The 19,578-nt window shown below is 47.0% G+C and overlaps 2 protein-coding genes across 3 annotated transcripts in view; both read left to right on the forward strand.

Annotated features, from left to right (window-relative positions):
• Positions 1-11,452, forward strand: part of gcn1 (GCN1 activator of EIF2AK4) — a 129,888-nt gene extending 118,436 nt beyond the window's left edge. Inside the window, exons 55-58 of the mRNA XM_068005525.1 lie at positions 802-950; positions 7,810-7,917; positions 8,785-9,003; positions 11,023-11,452. Of these exons, the coding sequence (XP_067861626.1) occupies positions 802-950; positions 7,810-7,917; positions 8,785-9,003; positions 11,023-11,148 (602 nt within the window). The 3' untranslated portion in view covers positions 11,149-11,452. The remainder of the gene's footprint in view (positions 1-801; positions 951-7,809; positions 7,918-8,784; positions 9,004-11,022) is intronic.
• A 2,999-nt stretch (positions 11,453-14,451) lies between these two features.
• The window catches only part of rab35b (RAB35, member RAS oncogene family b), a 40,205-nt gene continuing 35,078 nt past the window's right edge, over positions 14,452-19,578 (forward strand). The window contains exon 1 of one of the 2 annotated variants that reach the window (XM_068005527.1): positions 14,452-14,699. In XM_068005527.1, coding sequence (XP_067861628.1) covers positions 14,648-14,699 — 52 coding nt within the window. In that variant the 5' untranslated portion in view covers positions 14,452-14,647. The remainder of the gene's footprint in view (positions 14,700-19,578) is intronic. The other variant, XM_068005526.1, reaches the window with a different exon arrangement.

The raw sequence follows: 19,578 nt of genomic DNA on the forward strand, positions 1-19,578 counted from the left end.
TTAATGGGTCCAAAGGCTGTGTCATCCCTCACTTGTAGGACAGTTAAAATTAGTTTATTGCACGATTCTCATTTTTGCACATTTTCTATATCAAAATAGATTTTATGTCTGTTGCAATCTGGAACTCTTTCTCTCCCCCCCCCCCCCCCCCCCCCCCACCCACCCACCACCAAAAAAAAGCTGTTGAGGCTGGGGGTCAATTGAAAATTTCAAAACTGAGATTGATAGATTTTTGTTAGGTCAAGGTATTAAGGGTTACGGAGCAACGGCGGGTAAATGGAGTTGAGGTACAGATCAGCCGTGATCTAATTGAATGGCAGAACAGGCTCGAAGGGCTGAATGGCCTACTCCTGTTCCTATGTTCCTAAAAACTAAATTTGGAAAATAACTCTGCAGATTCAGCATTTAACGCTGGGATCAATTTATATTTCATAGCTGAACATTTTGGCGGTAGAAGGAAACCAGTGTTCCTCGAGATTACAAAAGTATATTAAAAATCTGTCTTAAGGACAAACAAAAATGCTTGAAAGAAAAGATGCAACAGGTGGGCCTCATGGGTCTTGAGCCTCAGTATCCATGTAGGGTTCTTCCTCAGATAATAGGACTTAAACTCTATCATTCTGCCTGGAGTGTTGCATCAACAAGACAGTGGTCGGTGTAGGGAGAATATTTGCGTGTTTAATTATAAAGAGCCTAATATCTCCTTCGTTTCTGTCTGATTGTCAATAAAAGATGTTTTCCCCAAGTACAGGAAACTGCTCTGTGGGTAGAATTATTGACATTACAAGTCTTTTTGTGCAGCTGACGTGTCTGGTATTGACTGGATGGTGAGACACGGACGGAGTGTCACGCTCTCAGTTGCAATGAAAGCAGTTCCCAGCAAGCTTTGCACACCCGAGTACAACACTAGTGTGCTGGACATGATTGTTGCCAGTGCTACAGCAGACCGGGTAAGTGGCAGTACTCATTTTTCCCTCCTTTGATAAACCTTCATATACAACAAAATCATCCCACTGGGGGAAATCACTTAGAGAGTTACACCTTTGGGGAAATCATACCTACAGCAGTATCTTGATCTTCCTTACCTTCAGATCCCTCTAACCCACTCTCACTCATTGTTAATTTTGCTTTGCTAAATATGATCCATGCATTCTCGGTGAGAAATTTTGCGTTTGATTACTCATTTTCATTTTGCGAATTGTAAACAATTTTACAACACCAAGTTATAGTCCAGCAATTTTATTTTAAATTCACAAGCTTTCGGAGGCTTCCTCCTTCGTCAGGTGAACGATGTTGTAAAATTGTTTACAATTGTCAACCCCAGTCCATCACCGGCATCTCCACATCATTTCATTTTGTAGTCATTCATCTACAAAGTTTTCATGTTAGCTTTTCACTGGCAACACACTCTAGCTGAGGCTTATTGACCTTCACTGCAACCACCATAGAGTCCTTGAATAGTACAGCAACCAGCAATTTGGCCCATCAAGTCTGCACCAATTTTTTTTCTCTGCATCTAATCTAATTCTTCAGTCCCAATTATCTTTATTTTTCAAGCAACTACCCAATTCCTTTTTTAAAGTACTAATGGACTTTATTTCTACAATAGTTTTTGGTGGTGAATTTCCTCGCTGCAAAGACATTTTTTTCAAACCCCACTTTAATTTTTTTTAAATTAAATTTTTGTCCTCGTTATCATGTCACTGACCAATGGAAACAATCTATCACTTTACCCTTTCATAACCTTTGAAGACCACCTATCGGGTCATCCCGCAATCTTCTCTGCTCTAGTGGGAAGAAAATCTAAATTCTCAAATTTCTCCATGACTGTAACCATTCGTCCCTGGTGAATTTTGTGCATCTTTTCCATTGCTTTTATCTCCTTTTTATTGGGTGCTGAAATCTGTAGACAATATTCTGACTTGTACAATTTAACATTATCTTTTTTGTTTTTTTTAATTTTCCTCTTGCTTTTTATTCGATTCGTTGAGATACAAAATCAAGGATTCTGTTTGTCTTTATATGGCCTTATCTCCTTGTCCTGCCACTTTTTAATGACCTGTATATCTGCACATTTAGGTCCCTCTGCTGCTCATTTAAAATCTTGCCATTTAAGTTGTACTTCCTTCCCTTTTTTCTTCCAAAATGTTGTGTTCACATTTCTCTACATTGAACTGTATCGGCCACCTATCTGCCCATCCTGTTGGCCTCTGTCCCCTTGCAGTCTTTCACTGTCCTCATACAATTTGTTACACCCCCAATTTGATTTAATCAGCATTCAAGTCCAGATCACTTACGTACGTAGTTTTAAAAAAAAAAATCAGTGGCCCCCATCACAGATCCCTGTACAATAACACTCACTGCAACTTTCCAGCCCAATAAATTTACTCTCTTGATTGCTGCCTTCCAACTATCTCTATCATTCCTCTTAATTCCCTGTGAAATTATCTTTGCCATAAGCCTCTTATGTGGTACCTTATCAACTTTCAATCATGGTCATTCAGTCATGGTCATTCAATCAATCGTGGTCAATCATGACCTGCTCTTTACATACCTGTGCTGACTAGCCCTGATTAGCATGTGTTTTTCCAATTGCATGGTAATTTCATCCCATATTAGTTTACCAACAACTGAAGTAGGATTAACTGGCCTATAATGTCCAATTCATCCCTTTCTCCTTTCTTTTGAAGAGGCATGTCACATTTGCCACTCAAGGTCTCTGACAATTTTCCTTTGCACAGAATTTTGGCAAATTATAGTCAGCTGCTGTTATTTCTTCCCTAGTTTCTCTCTGGTCCCTTTGATATGAATTATCAGGTTCCAGTGATTTCACTACGTTTTGAGTAACTTCTTTAGTTACATTTTTTTTTGAAAAATAACCACTAAGTGTTCTACACCCACCTCTAGTGATTCTACAGTCAACAAAAATTTCATTTATATAGCACCTTTAACATAGTAAAATCTCCCAAGGCGCTTCACAGGAGCGTACAGTATTCTGTGCAAACTGTACTGTATCTCTGGTATTCCTTCACTCTCCATTATAAGCTTGCTTTCTTTCCTTAGGGGTCCTGTGCCTACCTTAACTATCCTCATTAATGTGCTTATAGAAAGCCTTTTTTATTGTGTAAGTTACCTAACTGGCTGTTCCTATACTGGATAGCACATGGCAACAGTAGTAATACCTTTTTGAAGTCCTGTTAATCTATGAATTGACTCCTGGAAAGAAGAAAGAACTTGCATTTATACAGCATCTTTCACATCTTCTGATGCCCTAAAGGGCTTCACAGCTAATGAATTACTTTTAAAATGAGAGCATTGTTATGTAGGCTAACACAGCAGCCAGTTTGCACGCAGCAAGATCCCACAAGCAGCAAATGAGATAAATGACCAGTTAATCTGTGACACTGAGAGAGCTCCCTGCTCTTCAAATAGTGCCGTGGGATGTTTTATATCGACCTGTATGGGCATGTGAAAGACTGCATCTCTGACAGTGCAACAGTCCCTGAGCCCTGCACTGAAGTGTCAGCCTAGGTTATGTGTTAAGCTCCATGGTGGACCTTGAACCCATAACCTCTGCTAAAGGACCTGAATCCTGTTCTTTCCTATGTCATTGGTTCTGACATAAGCCAAAATGTCCAACTGATTCCCTTTCCCCTCAAGAGTTTCTGCTATTGAGTCACATACCCTGAGAAGCAGCACATTATTTGGGACTTAGGCTTACAGTTATAGAACAACAAATTGCACCTTTAACATAATAAAACGACGCAAGGCACTTCACAGTAGTGTAACGAGACAAAAATTGACTTTGAGCCAAAGGAGAAGATATTAGGACAGGTGAGAGGTAAGTTTTAATGAGCATCGTGAAGGAGGAGAGAGAGGCGGACAGGTTTAGGGAGGGAATTTCAGAGCTTAGGACCTAGACGACTGATGTCACAGCTGGGTGTAGGATGTAGGGCATGGACAAGAGGCAAGAATTGGAGGAGCGCAGAGACCTCGGAGGGTTGTAGGGCTGGAAGAGGTTAGAGATAGGGAGTGGTGAACCATGGAAGGATTTGAAAACAAGGGTGATAGTTTTAAAATCGAGGCATTCCTGGACCGGGAGCCAATGTAGGCCAGTGAGCATAGGGCTGATGGGTGAACGAGACGGTGCAAGTTAGGATATGGGCAGCAGAGTTTTGGATGAGCTCAAGTTTATGGAGGGTGGAAGATGGGAGGCCGGCCAAGAGAGCATTGCAATAGATACGTCTAGAGATAACAAAGGCATGGCTGAGGGTTTCAGCAGCAGATGAGCTGAGGCAGGGCAGAGACTGGCGATGTTATGGAGGTGGAAGTAGGCAGTCTTGGTGATGGAGCGGATATATGGTCGGAAGCTCATCTTAAAAGTCAAATAGGACGCTGAGGTTGCGAATGGCCTGGTTCAGCCTCAGACAATGGCCAGGGAGAGGGATGGGGTCGGTGGCCAGGGAACGGAGTTTATGGTGGGGACCAAAGACAATGGCTTTGGCCTTCCCAATATTTAGTTGGAGGAAATTTCTGCTCATCCAGCACTGGATGTCAAACACGCATTGTGTCACATCAGAGACAGTGGCGGGGTCGAGGGAGGTAGTGGTGAGGTAGAGCTGGGTATCATCAGTGTACGTGTGGAACCTGACATTGTGTTTTCGGATGATGTCACCGAGGGGCAGCATGTAGATGAGAAATAGAAGGGGGCCAAGGATAGATCCTTGGGAGCGGGAAGAGAAGTCATTGCAGGTGATTCTCTGGCTACAACTGGATTGTGACCATGGTGTCACAATTGAACCAGGCGAGGGCAGTTCCACCCAGCTGGACGACGGAGGAGAGGTTTTGAAGGAGGATGGTATTGGCAACTGTGTCAAAGGCTGCAGACAGGTCGAGAAGGATGCGGTCTAGTGCACCATAGTCACAATCACACAGGATGTCATTTGTGACTTTGACTGATTAGGGGTCTTTCAGTGCTGTGGTGGGGCGGAAACCTAATTGGAGAGATTCATACATGGAGTTGCGGGAGAGATGCAACGGAATTGGGAGGCGACAGCACGTTCAAGGACTTTGGAGAGGAAGGGGAGTTTGGAGATGGGACAGTAGTTTGCAAGGACAGAAGCAGTCATGGGTGGATTTTTTGAGGAGGGGGGTGATGATGGCAGATTTGAAATGGAGGGGGACTGTACCCGAGGAGAGGGAACTGATAATATCAGCTAACACAGGGCCCAGGAAGGGAAGTTGGGTGGTCAGCAGTTTAGTGGGAATCGCGTAGAAAGAGCAGGAAGAGGGTCAAGATGAGCTTGGAGATGGCATGACGGCAGAAAGGAGTGAAGCTAGAGTAAGATGCGCCTACTGGGCTAGGGCGGAGAGGTGCCTTGGGAAGTTTGGCTTGGTGGGCTAGGGGAAGAGACGGAAGTGGCAGAGGCAGCTGAACAGATGATCTCCATCTTCGTGACAAAGAAGCCCATGAGCTCCTCGGCCTTGTTGGTGAGAGTGGAGGAGGCTGGGAAGAGGGGTTTAGGGAGACGTTGGTAGTGGCGAAAAGAAGCCGGGGGTTATCTTTACATTCCAGGATGATCCTGGAACAGTGAGCTGTTTTGGCAGAGGAGAGCAGGGTCGGATGTGGTCTAGCCAGATCTTTTTTTTAATTCATTCATGGGATGTGGGCGTCGCTGGCGAGGCCGGCATTTATTGCCCATCCCTAATTGCCCTTGAGAAGGTGGTGGTGAGCCGCCTTCTTGAACCGCTGCAGTCCGTGCGGTGACTGTTCTCCCACAGTGCTGGCGATGAATGGCTAAACGAGTTATGCACCATAAACGTTCAAATCAGCATCCCTTGGACTAAAGGGAGCAAAGATGGTGGCTGTACCAAGGGGGATACCAGGGTGAGAGAGAGCAAGGGTTTTACTGGGGACAAGGGCATCAGTGGTGGAGGTGAGAGTTTGATTGAGCAGATCGGTAGCTGCAGATGTATCTCCAGCCGATAGAATCTCCCTCTATCACTGCTTCTGCACTTAACTCTCCCTCCTGGGCAATCAGACTTTTCCATGGTGGAATGGCATTGTTTGTGGCTGCCCTCCCCTGAATTCTTGCCCATAGAACAAGTATTCAGCATTGGAAACATTTGCCAAGAAAGTGCCCTCAGGCCTGCACTTCCTTCCCATTCCTCTACTCATGCCAATGGGATGACGACTCACTTCCAATCTATCCTCTGTCAATCTGTCTACCTGTGGAGTGACCACCTCTTAGAACATGTCTTCCAGAAACTCCTCCATATCCTGTGTGTGACAGAGTAATCCTGTTCTTCCACAAGCTTGAGTGACTGCAGCTGAAGACAGTTCTACAAGTGTAAACCATCCAGAACTGCCCACATCCAACACAGGTCGTAGCTGATCTGCCATTATAACTCTCCTAAATTTGTATTTATGCCATACCAAGTATAAAAATGTAAACTTATATGCAGTATAAAAATCTAAATAGTATTTCAAACTATTTACAATTCAACCTTGAGGGTCTGTCTTAAGAGGAAAGCTTTCTTGAAAAAAAATCTAGACTCTGCTCCAGCTCTATACTATATCACTGAAGGCACTCCCACAATGACAGTTGAATATTAAATCTAACAAGGTTTTATTGTCAGTGGAATTAAGTTATCTCTCTCCCACCCATCTTTACTCCCATGGGTGAATCTTGTTCCCTACGTTGCAGAATATTCAAAACTTTGAATATACCCCATACTTTAAATTTAACAGTATTTGATTAACCAGCCTATGCTGGCTTTAAAATTTGTATTTGACTGCCACAGATCCTCTCTGGCAACTGATTACTCAATGCCACTGCCTCCCAATATTACATGACTTCTCCATTTTGAAGTGCGTTCCTGGCACAGCTGAAGGATTTGTCATGACAACTCATCGGTTGGAAGATATTCCTGGCCGGTGGTGTTAGAAATCTGGGTCTGCTGTAGTTACTTGTGCTTAGTGGCGTCAGTCGATCTTGGAAGCAGCCTGAGAATCTTACTTTTGAGGGAATTGACTGACATAGTTGTACGATAGCATCCCCTTTTTTAATCTGGGCTGGATAATTGTGCCGTTCTCATGTGTGCACCTTCACGTGTGGACCAAGCAAACAATTGGTGAGACAAGGCCAGATATGAACTGTTAAGCTGCTTTACTTCACAGTAAGGTGAATGTACAGAACAGCCGGTATAATCATACTCCCGTAATTCAATCCATATAACTTATCTTCATGTTATAATACAAAATAAAGAATATGCAACATTAGCCCATGTCAGTGGATTGTCTTTCTTGACTTAAGATGGCTTCTAACTATCCTTTAGCATTTCTTACGTCTTGTCTGAGCAAAAGCCTTCATAGTTGCAGGAGGTGGGTAGGGAGGGATGGGTCAGATAGTGGAAGAGCAGGCTCGATGGACCAACTGGTCTTCACAGCTTTCTCTTTAACAAGTCTGACTGCATTCGCAGCCTTCCTGTTCCAAAAAACCTCGCTGCCTGTGTCAGTTTGTGTTTTCTTGCTGTTCACAGCCAGAAAATGGGATTAAAGACTTCCAGTACAGTGGGAGTGAGGTGTTTCTTAATTTCCAAGATAGGTTAATTAATTTCTTTAAAGTAATTCATTGTGTGGAGCTCAGGGTGGGGGAGCGGTGATAAAGAACTATATAAATGCGCATATTTTGTTTTTTTTAACCATTGCAGTTCACTGGTCTGGTTTGGACAGGATCTTTGATTTGAGAGATTAACTATTCATCCACTGCACCGACTCAAAAGTGACACTTTCATTTTATATTGTAGATTCCCATCACTACAAGTGGAATCCGAGCCATGGGTTTCCTGATGAAACACCAAATACAGGTTGAGGGTGGGACAGTATCCCCAAAACTCATCACGCTACTGGTGAAGGTAAGACCTAACAAACCCAGTCAGAAAGAACTTTCCTCAACAGGGTTGCTGTTATACGATTCGACTGAGCAGGAGCACTGACACACGATCTGGATTGGGTGTGTACAAGATAGCAAAGTATTCAAATACGATTTTGCATTGATATGTCGAGCTGGAAGATGAAACCCATAAGAGTCGATGTGCTTCAAATTTCCATTTGAGAAGCACTTACATCTCGCCCTGCACCCCCCGAACTTTTTATATATTTAACTAAATTATTTAAGAGGGAACGATTGCCAACAGATTAATAACAAATCAGAACCAGATTTTAAATAGATGTTTCTGATTTTAAACATGTTGGCGTAAAGAACTTTTGTGGTAGCATATGTGTGGACTATACAGGTCCTTAATGCCTCAGCAGTCACCATACGTCACACCTCCTGATCTCGTGACATAACAGATCCTACTTTAACAAATCTTAAATACTGAATTTAAAAGAAAAATGCATTGACATTGTTAAAAGGGGCTGTTGATGAGGAATGGGGCAAGTGCTGGTAGAGAGAAATGAACTGGGAAAGGGAAGTACGTTCCAGGGGGTGAGAACTGGGACCAGGAAATGGGTTCCACTGGCTTTGAAAAGAAGCAGGGGAGGCGAGTTCAGTGAGTGACAAGTGAGACTCGAGTGACTGGTGGCAGTGGATGGTCCTTGGGGGTCAGATGTCAATGGGTAAGGAATAGGGCAGATAGCCAAGGAAGATAATCTATTCAGGCTCACATCATACTTGTGACTGTGTTTTCAATTGACAACTGATATATATTTTAGTTTGTAATGGTCTAGCGTGTAATTTTTGGTCTGTTGATAGACTACTCAACTCTCTTTCACCACAGAGTTTGCAGAACTCATCGAGTGATGTGAAGTTAGTGGCGGAGAAAATGATCTGGTTGGTGAATAAAGACACTTTGAACCCACTTGACCCTCAGACAATCAAACCTATTCTGAAAGCCTTGTTGGACAACATAAAAGACAAAAACACCAGTGTGCGAGCGTACAGTGAACAGGCCATAGTCAGCCTGCTCAGGTTAAGGGAAGGAGACGAGTTGTATCAGGTATGCGGAATGTGCCAAATGTTTTTACCCCATCTAAAGAATATATTAGATAGGGGTCATTGCTTATTTGACCTCCATATACAAATGACTTTAATTTGTTCTTTGAGATACTTTTTAACGGTGAAGCATTGTTGCTGGGTGTCTGAATTTCTGTTATAAGTTGAGGCTTGCCTCCTTTTTAGTCAGATTGAATGGTCCTGGACCTAGACCAACAGTGGTGCCCAGTTTCAAGATCTGCAACCTTGTTCCAGGTCTTTTCCAATGACCAACATTCCACACAAAAAGACACTGACCTCAAAGAAGCAGAGTTTTAGTACCAGCTCAGGGCCTTCCTTGGGACTTGTCCAAACAGCAGCTCTGGTCGAATCAGAAAAAAGGCATCAGTGCCTTGACCCTGAGGCTTTCCAGCTTAAACCAAAAACCCAAGCTGCTTCAGGACCATGTAGCTGTAAAAAGCAGGCAGAAATTCAAATGAGGTTACCAAGACTTGGATCTTGTGGCAAAATTTCAACAAAAAAAGCCTGGCAAGACTTGTTGCAAGAGTCAATTTATTGACCTGTGGCATTGAACAGTCCCTCGGTATGCTGGTAGGAAAATTTCTTCACAGATTTCATTACTTCCTCTCGTACTCGGGAATTTTCACAGATCTGGAATGAGACCACAACAGTACCAATTCTGGTAACACTATATGGGCTGATTCTCTGACTTGTTGGAATTCAGTATTAATCACCCATGTAGATACTATACAGACAGGACCTATTTAATGAGAGGAAGGGCTACGTATGCCATAGTGTGCACCAGAGCCTGCATTTGAGGGATCGTGCGTCTCTCGACAAGGTCAGACTAATACGTCCTGAATACTGAGGAAAGCTTCCGCATTCAAATCTTAAGCACTAAGTGGAAATGATTTGTTCCAGGGTAATGATTACATATCTTATGGTATTTACTGGATCAAGATCTACCACCTGGTTCTTTTATGGTACAAATGGATGTTAATGCAACCTAGTTTGTTAATTCAGCTGGTGAGCACCCACTGGTATCCAGGTTCATAGAAGGCATCAGAAAAATGAAACCAATTCTGAGCCATTCCTGCCTGGGATTTGAATCTTATTTTGGACAGATTTGAGGGCTTTCATGAAACATCGTGCTGAAATTTTAGCCGTCCCTGGGCTGCTTCCTTTCATAGATTTTCACCAAATTTTAACATTCTACGCGGATAGAGCCGTTGGCTTCATTTAGTGTCGGCGGTCTAGGAAAGCCCATTGCTAAGCAGAATCTGGCTAAATGGGTTGCCTAATCAGTGTATTCATTGCGTTCCTTCAGGAATTGCCAGAGCAAATCCAAGGTCATTCTGTTCATCCTATGCCCGTGTTGTGATTTCTTTCCATATCTGCAAGGCGGCAGCATGCAGTAACATGTTCTCTTATAGAGTCACTCTCTTGATCTGAGTGTGCTTTGATGCTGCTGTGCTGCAAACTAGCCTCAGCATTAATTCCTGGAGCCCCCTATTCATTACCTGCAGGTCTTTGCTGTAATTCACTTGTAGGTGGGGGTTTATGGAATGAGAGGGGATGTTAATTGCCAGCCATCAATGTGGTTTTCCTGGATGTAATTTAACCTCCATCTTTTTTTAAAAAAAAGAAAAGAGCTCTCTCCCTACCTGGCCTTCAGTTCTTTCTATTTAGCTTCCTATTTTTAATGTGTGTTCAAGTTCTTCATTCTCTCCTTTGGTCTCTGCTACTTCATTTCAAAACAACTAAGGTACACTCTCATTTGGAGGTGTGTAAATAAAGGTACATTCAAAGAATGAGAAAACCACGGAAAGAAAGGCCATTTTTTGATGATGGGATGGGTATATCTGCCTGCCTGTCCCTTTATCGTTTTGATGACATTTTGGTTTTGAAATGAATTACTCATGAATTTCTGAAATGATTCTACACGATGATAGATAGATCTTCATGGATTTGTGCACTTAAAACAGAAAAAAAGGAAAACTAAATTTTTTTTCTCTCACTCCAGAATGTTTCTAAAATTCTTGATACTGCTAGTCTGGATCTATTAGCTGAAAGCTATCGGCGATCTTTGAAGAAACTTGCCAGCCAGGCAGACTCGACCGAACAGGTCGACGACACCATCCTGACATAACGTTGAAGAATTGAATGATTTTTTTGCTGCATCACCTTTGTGAAATGTTTTAATTATAATTTTGTTTCAAAGTGCAGTCACCACAATGGCAGGCTGCTGGAATTGGACATGAGGCGATGTTTTAGTATTGCTGCACTTGGTATTGTGTGAAAAGTGAATAGAGGTGTTTGTGAAGTCATGACGAGAGGGTTGCCAGCAACAAACATAAACAGTAGTGTGAGGGACCTGGATATAAAGATCCAGAGAGTGACAAAGTCCACAAGCTTTCAAAAAAGTAATCATTCAATAAAAACTTTGACTCGGACATCTGTGTATTGAACTTCCTTTGTGGTTTGTGAATGATCTGTTCTGAGATTACTTCAGCTTATTTTTGCACAGACACGCACGCCCACGCCACCCCGCAGAGGAGCGCGTCCGCGCCGCCCCGCAGAGGGGCGCGCCCGCGCCGCCCCGCAGAGGGGCGCGCCCGCGCCGCCCCGCAGAGGGGCGCGCCCGCGCCGCCCCGCAGAGGGGCGCGCCCGCGCCGCCCCGCAGAGGGGCGCGCCCGCGCCGCCCCGCAGAGGGGCGCGCCCGCGCCGCCCCGCAGAGGGGCGCGCCCGCGCCGCCCCGCAGAGGGGCGCGCCCGCGCCGCCCCGCCACCCCGCAAATTAGTCTTCAGTCAGCAAGGGGAGAAGAATCTGTGTGATATTTCCCAACTGCAGCTTTGTGGTCAATCATTGAGGAGATGAACATTGGTGACATGATCAATTGTAGCCGGTGGTGTACGTCAGGCTTTTTCCTCTTTTATAAAAAGTTTGACTGCTGTCCCTGTAAGCTGACCATGTCTCTTGCAAATTGAAGCCTTGGTTAGCATAGACCATCTCTAATGACTACCCCCTGATAATGGTGCATTGCTTGCTGGAGGGCACATAGGATGTCCACCTCTTTTAAAAGGTGAGAGACTTGAGACATGTTGGTAGTGTGAGGGAGTTGGGTGTCCTTATACATGAATCACATGAAAGTTAACATGCAGGTATAGCAAGCAATTAAGAAGACCAATAGTATGTTATACTCCAACCCCCTCACAATAAAGGCTAAGAGTAAGGTGGTCTTGCTGCAATTATGAGACCATACCTGGAGTACTGTGTACAGTTTTGGTTTCCTTACCTAGAGAAGGATATACTTGCCTTTAGAAGGGGATGCAACAAGGCTCACTAGATTGATTCCTGGGATGAGAGATTGAGTAGAATGAGCCTATATTCTCTGGAGTTTAGAAGCATGAGGTGATCTCATTGAAATGTATAAAATTCTGAGAGGGCTTGATCGAGTAGATGCTGAGAGGCTGTTTCCCCTGGCTGGAGAGTCTGGAACTAGGGGTTATAGTCTCAAGGTAAGGGGTCAGCCATTTAGAACCAAGATGAGGAAAAATTTCTTCACTCAGAGGGTTATGAATATTTGGAATTCCCTCCCCCAGAGGCTGTGGATGCTCAGTCATTGAGTATATTCAAGACTGAGATCGATAGATATTTGGGCACTAAGGGAATCAAGGGATATGGGGTTTGGGTGGGAAAGTGGAGTTGAGGTAGAAAATCAGCCATGATCTTATTGAATGGCAGAGCAGGCCTAAGGGGCTGTATGGCCTACTCCTGCTCCTATTTCTTATGTATTCTCTTAATCCTGAAATGGAAAATAGTCAGTGCTGGACCACTTCGTACAGGCTAATAAACTACTGACAACACACATACAACTGTGACTGTTTGAGTCCATTATTCGTCCAGCTCCTTTCTGCAAATCGGGTGGACTGCCTTAAGGCCATGTGCTCCTCTCCTCCCAATTTTCTTGTATTCCCTGTTACCCAGATGATCCAATAGCCATGGCAGAGGAAGAGAAAAATCTGCCCACCATCTCCAGTGATCAATACTTAAGTGGTGCTTATGGAATTCCACTGCCGCTGATGTGTAGTGGATGATGAACAGATATTTTAAAAACTAGCAGCCAGCCCATTCATCCAACTGATCTTCATTGATGCAAACCAAGTTTTTTAAAAAGTCAAGCAAAGGATATTAGTACATTTTCTTCAGCAAATGACAGAATAATAGCTTGTAACAGCTGTATTTCCCTCTTGGGATTGTCCCACAAAATGATACTGATCGAGAAATCTGTCCAGTCCAATCTAAGTTCCACGTTCAACCAATTTGGGGGTGATGGACTAAAACACATTTCATTGCTGGCTTTCTCAAAAAGACTTTGTGATACAGCAACAAATCTGTGAGACACAGGCCTCCGTCCGCTGGCCCTGACTAGTTAGTCATAAGAGACACAGGGTGGGTGGGTGGGTGCTGTCGGGGTCGGATAAAATGTATAGTAAGAAAGAACTTGCATTTATGAAATACCTTTCACAACCCCAGGACATCCCCTAGTGCTTCATAGCCAATTAAGTATTTTTGAAGTGTAGTCACTGATGTAAGGAAATGCAGCAGCCAATTTATGCACAGCAAGATCCCACCAACAGCAATTAGATAAATGACCAATTGAATTGTGGTATTGGTTGAAGATTAATAGTTGGACACCAGGAGAACTCCCTTGAAGGTAGTTGAGCTTTAACATACAATATGTAGGCTGCAGTGCTTCACCTTTAATGTCACAAGGTATTCATGAAGTGATTTATCAGTATTGGCAGCCTTCCTTCACACTGCCCTTATATAATGAGATTGGTTCCTCTGAGATCACCTATAAACCATCTCTGATCAGTACTTTGCATTGGGACTGCTAGGATTTCTCTTCTGATCAACATGAAGCCAACCAGAGATTTGGCAGGACTTGTCTCTTTCAAATTCAAAACATTTTAGGTCTTGTTGCCACCAGATTATGTAGTTCATGAATTTTATTCATTTAAAGACAACTTTGATCCAACAAGCCCAGTCCTTTCACAGACCATGGACACAATATGCTATATTATAGACTACTCAATCTTTCAACCTGGGGAAAGATTTTGCCAAGTTTCTCCTCGCCTCCCAAAATATAAATGAGCCAAAATGGCCATCTAACTTTACACCATTCATCCCTCAACAGCTATTTTCCTGGGCATTGCACTTCAGTCCCACTGGGCATTTCATTGTCTCATTAGCTGGGCCCATACAAGAAAAAAGCCGAGCGTTTCCGGAAATAACCAAGCCCAGGGCGCCGAGCATTTCCGAAAGTAACCGAAGAGGTGTTCCCGGCAGACGCAACCGGAGAGAGCCGAGCGCTTCCGGAAGTAACCGAACTCAAGGAGCACAGAGGCGCCGCGGGAGCCATTTCCGGGAGTATCCGGAGTACTCGGACTGACGCAGCCGGAGAGAGCCGAGCGTTTCCGGAAGTAACCGAATTTAAAGAGTGCCCGGACAGCGAAGCCGAGTGTTTCCGGAAATAGCCGATCGGAGCGGGAGCCGGATAGTCGCAGCCGCCCTGTACAAATACTCGAAAGAAGCGGCGCCGCCACTGAGAGACTGAGCCGAGCTGCCCGCTCAGCGCCGCCGCCATGGCCAGGGATTATGACCATCTCTTCAAACTGCTCATCATCGGGGACAGCGGTAAGAAGCAACTGGGAAAACGGAGCAACAGAAGCTGGGCGGCGGCAGGAAGCAGGCCGAGCCGAAGGCCCCGAAACTAGCGTCGGAATAGGCCGGGTAATGGGAGGCATAGGCGGGTGGATGGAGTAAGGGAGGGCGGACAGGCCGCAGGCCCCCCCCCCCCCCCCCTTTCCTGTCAGAAGCAAGCTTGCGGGAGCGGGCCCCGAGCTGGAATTAAAGGGCGGCGGGACTATCGATTACCGAGATCCTGACATGAAAGAGTCCGGGAGAGGGGAGTGTGTCTGTGGGAGAGCCGGGGGAGAGGGGAGTGTGTCAGTGGGAGAGCCGGGGAACAGGGGAGTGTGTCAGTGGGAGAGCCGGGGAACAGGGGAGTGTGTCAGTGAGAGAGCCGGGGGAACAGGGGAGTGTGTCAGTGGGAGAGCCGGGGGAACAGGGGAGTGTGTCAGTGGGAGAGCCGGGGGAACAGGGGAGTGTGTCAGTGGGAGAGCCGGGGAACAGGGGAGTGTGTCAGTGGGAGAGCCGGGGGAGAGGGGAGTGTGTCAGTGGGAGAGCCGGGGGAACAGGGGAGTGTGTCAGTGGGAGAGCCGGGGGAACAGGGGAGTGTGTCAGTGGGAGAGCCGGGGAACAGGGGAGTGTGTCTGTGGGAGAGCCGGGGGAGAGGGGAGTGTGTCAGTGGGAGAGCCGGGGGAGAGGGGAGTGTGTCTGTGGGAGAGCCGGGGAACAGGGGAGTGTGTCTGTGGGAGAGCCGGGGAACAGGGGAGTGTGTCTGTGGGAGAGCCGGGGAACAGGGGAGTGTGTCAGTGGGAGAGCCGGGGAACAGGGGAGTGTGTCTGTGGGAGAGCCGGGGAACAGGGGAGTGTGTCAGTGGGAGAGCCGGGGAACAGGGGAGTGTGTCAGTGGGAGAGCCGGGGAACAGGGGAGTGTGTCTGTGGGAGAGCCGGGGAACAGGGGAGTGTGTCTGTGGGAGAGCCGGGGAACAGGGGAGTGTGTCAGTGGGAGAGCCGGGGAACAGGGGAGTGTGTCAGTGGGAGAGCCGGGGAACAGGGGAGTGTGTCAGTGAGAGAGCCGGGGGAACAGGGGAGTGTGTCAGTGGGAGAGCCGGGGGAACAGGGGAGTGTGTCAGTGGGAGAGACGGGGGAACAGGGGAGTGTGTCAGTGGGAGAGCCGGGGGAACAGGGGAGTGTGTCAGTGGGAGAGCCGGGGAACAGGGGAGTGTGTCAGTGGGAGAGCCGGGGGAGAGGGGAGTGTGTCAGTGGGAGAGCCGGGGGAACAGGGGAGTGTGTCAGTGGGAGAGCCGGGGGAACAGGGGAGTGTGTCAGTGGGAGAGCCGGGGAACAGGGGAGTGTGTCTGTGGGAGAGCCGGGGGAGAGGGGAGTGTGTCAGTGGGAGAGCCGGGGGAGAGGGGAGTGTGTCTGTGGGAGAGCCGGGGAACAGGGGAGTGTGTCTGTGGGAGAGCCGGGGAACAGGGGAGTGTGTCTGTGGGAGAGCCGGGGAACAGGGGAGTGTGTCAGTGGGAGAGCCGGGGAACAGGGGAGTGTGTCTGTGGGAGAGCCGGGGAACAGGGGAGTGTGTCAGTGGGAGAGCTGGGGAACAGGGGAGTGTGTCAGTGGGAGAGCCGGGGAACAGGGGAGTGTGTCTGTGGGAGAGCCGGGGAACAGGGGAGTGTGTCTGTGGGAGAGCCGGGGAACAGGGGAGTGTGTCAGTGGGAGAGCCGGGGAACAGGGGAGTGTGTCTGTGGGAGAGCCGGGGAACAGGGGAGTGTGTCAGTGGGAGAGCCGGGGAACAGGGGAGTGTGTCTGTGGGAGAGCCGGGGAACAGGGGAGTGTGTCTGTGAGAGAGCCGGGGGAACAGGGGAGTGTGTCAGTGGGAGAGCCGGGGAACAGGGGAGTGTGTCTGTGGGAGAGCCGGGGGAACAGGGGAGTGTGTCAGTGGGAGAGCTGGGGGAGAGGGGAGTGTGTCAGTGGGAGAGCCGGGGGAACAGGGGAGTGTGTCTGTGGGAGAGCCGGGGAACAGGGGAGTGTGTCTGTGGGAGAGCCGGGGAACAGGGGAGTGTGTCTGTGAGAGAGCCGGGGGAACAGGGGAGTGTGTCAGTGGGAGAGCCGGGGAACAGGGGAGTGTGTCTGTGGGAGAGCCGGGGGAACAGGGGAGTGTGTCAGTGGGAGAGCTGGGGGAGAGGGGAGTGTGTCAGTGGGAGAGCCGGGGAACAGGGGAGTGTGTCAGTGGGAGAGCCGGGGGAACAGGGGAGTGTGTCAGTGGGAGAGCCGGGGAACAGGGGAGTGTGTCAGTGGGAGAGCCGGGGGAGAGGGGAGTGTGTCAGTGGGAGAGCCGGGGAACAGGGGAGTGTGTCAGTGGGGGAACAGGGGAGTGTGTCAGTGGGAGGGAGAATATCTGGGGATGGAGCAAATACGTTAGTGGGAGAGTGCCTGGGGATGGAGCAAATACGTTAGTGGGAGAGAGCCTGTCAGGAAATAGGAGCAGTGTGTCAACGGGAGAGATCTTGGGGAGGAGTGTGAAAGCCTGAAGATGAACGTATTATGGAGTGTGACAAAGTTCAAGGATGGGGTGTGTGTGTCAGTGAATGTAAAGCAGCCTGGAGATGGGGTAAGTGTGGCAGACAATGAGTTGGAACCTGGCAATAGGACACTGAGTGAGTGAGAAAGAGCCCAGGGATAGGGCCAGTGTATAGGTGAGAGAATGGCTCTATGAGTAGGTGAGTGAGAAAGAGCCCTGGGATAGGGCCAGTGTGTAAGTGAGTGGCCCTATCCCTGGGCTCTTTCTCAGTGTGTAGGTGAGTGAGAAAGAGCCCTGGGATAGGGCCAGTGTGTAGGTGCGAGAGCACCCTGGCATAGGGCCAGGATTATTGTTGGTGATGCATTGAGAAAGAGCCGGGGGATGATACCCATCCACACATATTGGCCCTGATTTGTTCAGTTTTTTAAAATAAAGTTCATTATATACTTATAGTGCAGACTGTACAGAAAGAAGTTAGTGAAAACCTGGAACTCTCTTTCCCCCAAAAAGCTGGTGGTCAATTGAAGATTGATAGATTTTTGTTAGGCAAGGGTATTAAGGGTTATGGAACCAAGCCAGGTAGATGGATTTAAGATACAGATCAGCCATGATCCAATTGAATTGCTGAACAGCCTTGAGGGGCTGAATGGCCTACTCCTGTTACTCCATTCTTGGATGAAACGCTGTGGCTTCTGAGGTGAAAGATGCATAAGGGTCATTCAGGTTATGGAACTTCGTACCGATTCATAATCTTTGCCAGTTTTGGTTTTTGTCATAGGATTGATTTGATGGTAGTTTATGAATGTGTACATTCAGTAATCTTGTGCTAGTGGGGGTGTTTTTTGGGGGGATGGGGAGTATATTTCAGTACATAGTACCACACTAAGTATTAAGATTTTATCTTGTATATTGCTGCCATTTTATAACTTATCAGAGGAAGAATATCTTCATAACAATTTGCATTTGTATAGCACCTTTAATGTACATCCCAAGGCACATCACAGGAATGTAATCAGCCAAAAATTGGCCTTGAGCCAAAGAAGGGGTAGGTTTTAAGGAGGGTCTTAAAGGAGGAGAGAGAGTTTCAGCCCAAGATGGCTGAAGGCACAGCTTATAGTCTGGTTCAGCCTGAGACAGTGGCCGGGGATGGAATTCGTGGCGGGGGCTGAAGACGATTGCTTTGGTCTTTCCAGTGTTTTAATTGGAGGAAATTCTGGCTTATCCAAGACTGGATGTCAAACAAGCAGTCTGATAACACAGGCAATGGTGGGATCAAGAGAGGTAGAGCTGGGTGTCGTCAGCGTACATGTGGAATTTAATATTGTGTTTTCAGATGGTGTCGCCGAAGGGCAGCATGTAGATGAGACATAGGAGGGGGCCAAGGATGGATCCTTGGGGGACGCCAGAAATAACATTGCAGGGGTAGAAACAGAAGCGATTGCAGGAGATTTTCTGGGTACGATTGGATAGGTAAGGCTACAGCAAAGGCTATGGGCCCCGACAACATCCCGGCTGTAGTACTGAAGACACGTGCTCCAGAACTAGCCAAGCTGTTCCAGTACAGCTACAACACTGGCATCTACCCAACAATGTGGAAAATTGCCCACGTATGTCCTGTCCACAAAAAGCAGGACAAATCCAATCACTGCCCCATCAGTCTACTCTCAATCATCAGCAAAGTGATGGAAGGTGCCGTCGACAGTACTATCAAGTGACACTTACTCACCAATAACCTGCTCACCGATGCTCAGTTTGGGTTCTGCCAGGACCACTCGGCTCTAGACCTCATTACAACCTTGGTCCAAACATGGACAAAAAAGCTGAATTCCAGAGGTGAGGTGAGAGTGACTGCCCTTGACATCAAGGCAGCATTTGACTGAGTGTGGCACCAAGGAGTCCTAGTAAAACTGATATCAATGAGAATCAGGGGGAAAACTCTCCAGTGGCTGGAGTCATACCTAGCACAAAGGAAGATGGTAGTGGTTGTTGGAGGCCTATTATCTCAGCCCCAGAACATTGCTGCAGGAGTTCCTCAGGGCAGTGTCCTAGGCCTAACCATCGTCAGCTGCTTCATTAATGACCTTCCCTCCGTCATAAGGTCAGAAATGGGGATGTTCACTGATTGCACAGTGTTCCGTTCCATTCGCAACCCCTCAAATAATGAAGCAGTCCATTCCCGCGTGCAGCAAAGACCTGAACAACATCCAGGCTTGGGCTGATAAATGGCAAAAAAACATTCATGCCAGACAAGTGCCAGGCAATTACCATCTCCAACAAGAGAGAGTCTAACCACCTCCCCTTGACATTCAACGGCTTTACCATTGCCGAATCCCCCACCATCAACATCTTGGGGGCCACCATTGACCAG

This window comes from Heptranchias perlo, chromosome 25, assembly GCF_035084215.1.
Source record: "Heptranchias perlo isolate sHepPer1 chromosome 25, sHepPer1.hap1, whole genome shotgun sequence".
NCBI lineage: Eukaryota > Metazoa > Chordata > Chondrichthyes > Hexanchiformes > Hexanchidae > Heptranchias > Heptranchias perlo.